The 6,000-nt window shown below is 37.3% G+C and overlaps 1 protein-coding gene across 1 annotated transcript; it reads right to left on the bottom strand.

The window, feature by feature from the left end:
- Nucleotides 1-2,787: 2,787 nt before the first annotated feature.
- On the bottom strand, nt 2,788-4,584 carry LOC101889210 (uncharacterized). The gene has a single exon (XM_059126475.1). It carries the CDS (start codon nt 4,582-4,584, stop codon nt 2,788-2,790), a length of 1,797 nt encoding a protein of 598 aa, XP_058982458.1.
- Between the last annotated feature and the right edge of the window lie 1,416 nt (nt 4,585-6,000).

Genomic DNA, 6,000 nt, shown 5'->3' with positions numbered 1-6,000 from the left:
CTAAATTCGCTTGTATGTGCCAAAATCCATAAAATTCTGACTTACATTAACCATCGGGTAAAGATGTATATGGGAGTTATAAACAAATCTGAACCGATATCGATAAAACTTTGTAAATGCAATAAATAATGCAAAAAATAAGAAATCGGATTAAATATATCTATGGGAGCTATAGTTATATCTGATCCGATTTTCATCAAGGTTGACGTACTTGTTAGTAGGTTAAATTTAGTCATATGTACCAAATTCAAATTTCGTATTTGCACTTCGAAACGAAAGAAAGATAGTCGGTAGTTTGTATGATTTTTCCCACATTTTTTCATGGATTTGTCCAAAAGTTGCTATTTGTGGCTCATAATGGGTTCTAGCTCTGATGTATGTATAGGTCCACGTTTTTGGATAGCCCCCATATAACGGTACCTGCCGATATTCGATATCTTGATAAAAATTGATATTTTAGTTCCACGTTTTAAATAACGCACAGATTACGATTCCCGCCGATATTCGGTATTTTGATAATCCTAGTCACATTTACCCACATAATTGTTTCAAATTTGGTATTTCCTTGAATCCTTGAAGTATAAAATTGTCTATAGAGGCTCTCGTTTTGGTATGGCCCCATATAACGGCCTCGCGCACTTGATGGTTTTTTGATAAGCTTAACTGCATTATGCAAAAGGTCTTACTGGTATATGAAGTTTAGAGTAAAACATGCTTGAATTCAGATGCTTTTATATAAAAATGTTTCCTTTACCCTAATCCTTACTCAAATATGTGTTTCGTCTGCAGAACTGAAAATAGGCTGGGTAGGTCCACGTTTAATTATAGCCCCCCTATAACTGTACCTCTCTGTATTCGGTGTTTTGATGATTTAAGTCCTTCGAAATTGGTACCACTTGCCTAAGCGAGTCCATGGGTTCGTATGGACCCCAAAAAAAGGTAACTCTCCAAGTCGGTATTTTAAAGATTTCAGCAGCATTTTTAACGGATTCTTTTTTATACCCTTGATGATTTTAGCGACATTATTTACCGGAATTGTTTCAAAATTGGTATTTAAAGTTCGTAATGGATACTACAGCCTCAGACGGGAAATGGGCCACGCAGATCCACGTCTTCGTATAGCCCCCATATAACAGTACCCCCCGATATTCGGTATTATGATGATTTTAGCGACATTATTTGCCGGAATTGTTTCAAAATTGGTATTTAAAGTTCGTAATGGATACTACAGCCTCAGACGGGAAATGGGCCACGCAGATCCACGTCTTCGTATAGCCCCCATATAACTGTACCCCCCGATATTCGGTATTTTGATGATTGTAGCGACATTATTTACGGGAATGGTTTCAAATTTGGTATTTGAAGTTCGTAATGGATACTACAGCCTATGCCAGAAAATTGTCTGTGCAGGTCCACGTTTTATAACCCCTATGGTACCTTTTTTTCAATTTTAGCATTTAAATATTATAATGCTTATGTCAAAAGTTGCCTATACAGGTCCACGTCGTCATATAGACCCTAATTTATGGCTACATTCGGTATTTTTAAGATTTTAACATAATTCTTAATGGATTTTATTTTTTTGAAAATTGCCAAATTTGTACCAAATGATATTCAAAGTTCGTCTCGGCCGAACTTACAACTTTTACTTGTTTTTATATAAATATATATTTTTTTGAATAATTTTAAATTCGAAAAGGGAATTTAAAAGAACATTCTGCTTTTTAATTTGTTTTGTTCGAAATTGTTCGAATATTTCATCATAATTTCACGAAAAATATTCTAAAATTACACAATCAATATTAATATATGTCTTCTGTAATATTCGTTTTTATTTTAGGGTATTTTATAATCTTCATCGCATCCGAAATATATTAATATTCGCCCTCAATTGTGAAAAATTATTTAAAAAAAGTAAGCAAAGGCTATTGTCATGCGGGGCCGACTATGTTATACCCCACAACACTAAAATATGTTAGAAGCCCCCTTATGTCCAAATCCAAATTGGAAGATTTCGCTTTTGAAATTAGGATTTTGACAAGGGACGTTTGCCCAATATTTCTGCATTCCGTCGGGCTGTTAGTTGTTGTAGTCCATTTTACAGCTAAATATAATCCAATGGTCATCGGAAATGCTAGAATTCTTCACTGTCCTCAACTCTCTTCACGGGCGTGACGATAGGCTTCAATTGTGTGATCGGAAGAACATTTCTGTTTTTGGTTAATTTGAACCCCCAAATATTTTGCGATCATCTCCAAAAGCAAGAGGCCCCTCTGAATCCCCAGATTAAGACCCATCTATATGATTTGCTTGTCTGTGATATTGGGCGATATTCGTCAACGAAATCAGCATAAAAAATCCAGAAGTTCGCCTTTTGTGTATTTCGGATATCGCCTGTACATAATGCTGGTATTTTTTCACACAAAATTAGTGGTCCATTGTACCCGCTGTCCTAAACTCTAACTTTATGCGAGATTTCGTGTCCTTTGGTTTCTATTTATGATCTTTATAACGGCTGCAAAATCAGGAAAATTTTTAGTTCTTGGTCCATTTCAACCCCTATTATATTGCAGACATCTTTGAAAACAATAGGCCTAGCCCTTCTGAGCCCAACCCTACCCTTGTGAAAATTTTCGATATTTGCAATATTTCGTGGTGTTACATAATTTTTGGCCCAATCAAACTTATAATACCCCCAACACATAGTGTTGTAGGGTATAAATATCTTTATTTTGAGTATGGAAAATTTTATTTACAAATTATGGTACTGTAAAAATTATAATTTTGTTAAATTTTAATTATGATTACGGATTTATTGCTAAGTTTGTAGAAAACTATCTCGCACATAAAACACAAAAATGCTACTGAATTCAATATAAGATATAGCAGCATAAACCATTTAGTATCTTGCAATTCCATGGGTTCAAACCGAACCTTACTACTGGAGTCGGTCAAATTGATGCGTTTCCTTTGAACGGCCTCCATAAAGGCCATTTGTTTCCAATGATTGGTGAGGCCGGCTTGATGGGCTATGCCAATCATTTCATTGACCGCTTCCTCAAACGGAGAATCCGCTTGCATTGGTACCATTTGTCCGTACATCTTTACCAAGCATATATTGGATAGACGAAATTTACGCTTGGCAAAGAACTCCTGCTGTTGTTCATAGAGAGACCACTGTACCTCTGGAACTGGATATAAATAACGGGTATCATAGCTATCGCGCAGCGTATAAAATTCCAAAAATGTTGGAACAACTTCAATGATTTTTACAAACAAATCATAATCGTTGATGATTTCATTGTTCATTTTACTGAATTCATCTTCGTACATTAGAATTTTCTTGGGATTTGCAAGGGCATCTTCCAAGGTGTTGATGGGTCTCTCTGTCGGTGGACTGGCATTGAAACTTTGTAGATATGTGACATAGGTGGTGTTAACTATGACACCACCAAAACAGGTCAACACATAGAGAACACTACGCCAGCCGGAATAATTTGCCTCCATTTGATAGGGTTGCCCCAGCATACCATTGAACGTGTAAATATTGAACAGGATATTCCAAGGATTGGTGGTCTTACCCTCGAACCAAAAAGTTAGATCTATGGCAAATGTCAAAACGAAAATTGTCACCAGAATGAGAGTTAATATTTTGAGATCAAAAATCATGCCATAAAACATATAATACGGTATTGGACTGGCGGTGGGTACCATAATACACCAATCCGTTAGGCTATAGCAGTCGCTGTGAACACGATCACTTTTATAGTTATTCAATGCAAGTTGCTGCGACATGTCCAGGGTGTCATTGTCGAGGAATGCATCAAACACAAAGGCATCATGATAACCGGTAGGAAATGTTATTGTTGCATTATGAAATCTCGCAAATTCATCGAAGAAATGACCCACATGGCCACCTAGGGAATAGATTCCATTAACCTCCTTTAAAATATAGGACTTGTTGCTGCCTTTCTTTAGACTTAGGCGTAAGGGAGATTTATGCATATTTCTAACATGATTTGGATAGAATCTGAAGTTTGAGGACCCACTCATGTTGTGGCTTCTCAACACAAAAGAGGGGAAAAGGTTTGGAACATAGCAGAGATCCAGTGAGGCAACATCTTCCTTTATTGCCATAACATTAATTGCCTTGTGGTTAGAGCAAAACCTTATGATATCTTCCATATATTCCTCATCTGTTGCGGCCTTAAAAATTAAAAGCAACCTCGTCTTTAGAAGTTTTCTTAGATTCCTCCACAGTGACTCTAGTAGTAACTTATCCTTACGCTCATCGCCATTCATTGGCACCACAGCCAGCAATTCTCGATTGAATTTTGACCAAAGATAAAAGGATGTATTTCCTTTCAGTTGTATCATGGGAGTTTCCATCAGCCTTGCCACCTCATCAATATTGTAGCCCTCCTCAGGCACCCCATCTACCGAACTCATATAGATTATTGTTCGATAATTACGCTCCTTTCGCACCTTGCTCAACATATTCACAATTTTTACATTTAATTCATACGAATTTGAGGATATTTGCAGTAATCCCAACAATGTTGTCACATTTATTAAAATTACCATTTGAATCCCGTCGTTTAATTAGCCTGCTAGCACTTTTCAATATTGTATTAGACTAACAATTGCAGTGGCGGAATTGTGATCGGGGAATAGCTGTCAATATAATGGTAAATAATTTCAGCAAAAATGTATTATATATTATTATTTGATGAAAATTGAATAATAGCAAATACCTTGTATGAAATGGGAACTGCAAAGGACACGTATGAAATTTTAAAATTTAATTTGTTATTATCACGCTAGGTGCCATAAAGAGCACATAGTGTGTTTGTCCAGAAAACTGCATAATATTTGAATTCTTTGACCGAAAGCGTTAATATAACGTTTAAATTTTACACCAAAAAACAAACACACCTTTAATTTTTAAACATTGCAAGACTCCAAATAAATTTCATTATTTCAGAGCCATTTACCCGTCTTCCTACAGGGAAGCGACATTTTTGCCTCCCAAAGAAGGGCCCATGTATGCCACCATTCACTTCAAATATGCCTGATGAGCCGCTTCATTAACTGTGTGTGATAGTGTCTCTCTGGCTTTCCTTTTCACTGCAAATTTAAGATTATTAATCTCGTCATTAAGCACCAGATACCATTATTGAAGGCTATATCTTAATACGGACAAAGTATACAGGGTGGGATGAGGAAACTGCAACCAATTTCAGACTGCTGTCATTTCTAAGCCACTCATCCGACATCAATTAAAAGTATACAATTATATTGTTTACAAGCGCAAGAACTTACACCGCAACAGAAGGAAAATAGACTCAAAAGAGCTAAAAAGTAGTTTCGCTTGGGCGAAAGTGGCAAACTGCCGAATTTGGTTTTCTCTGATGAGAAAACATTCGTTGTCCAGTAGTTTGTACACAAACAAAATGATCCACTCGTGTTTACTAGCCAAAGAGGTCAGCTGAAAATGTGCACCTTCGGTGGACCACCAGAACTAAAGCGCCGGGCCGCCATAACAACCGACGGTCGCTTTTCGCTCGTATTAATCGCCCGTAGCATCAGAATAAATGCCAAATATGATCGCGAAAATACTCTGGAGCGTGTAAGAAAATCTTGGAAATGCAAGTATTTTGGCCGCTGACCTTGGACATTCCAACAGGACTCAGCACCATCGCACTCAGCACGCGCCACCCAGTGCACAATGGCCACCAAAATCTCCGGATACCAATTTGTTGGAATATGTGTCTGGAGCATTATGAAAAGCAAGGTTGGCACAAAAAATACCGAGTATTGCGCTAGAGTTGTGAATGATTTCGCTGCTCGGGTTACAATCGGGTACTATGGTGATTGGCGTCCGGCTTGCAGGTGTCCGGTCGTGAAAACTATGGTACGACTATGACTATCTATATGTGACTACTCTAGATTCCGGTTGAGACCACGAATTTCGAAATTTTGCTAAAACAAGCAAGCCCG

Source organism: Musca domestica, unplaced genomic scaffold (assembly GCF_030504385.1).
Source record: "Musca domestica strain aabys unplaced genomic scaffold, Musca_domestica.polishedcontigs.V.1.1 39, whole genome shotgun sequence".
NCBI lineage: Eukaryota > Metazoa > Arthropoda > Insecta > Diptera > Muscidae > Musca > Musca domestica.
This window is presented reverse-complemented; position numbering and strand designations above follow the sequence as displayed.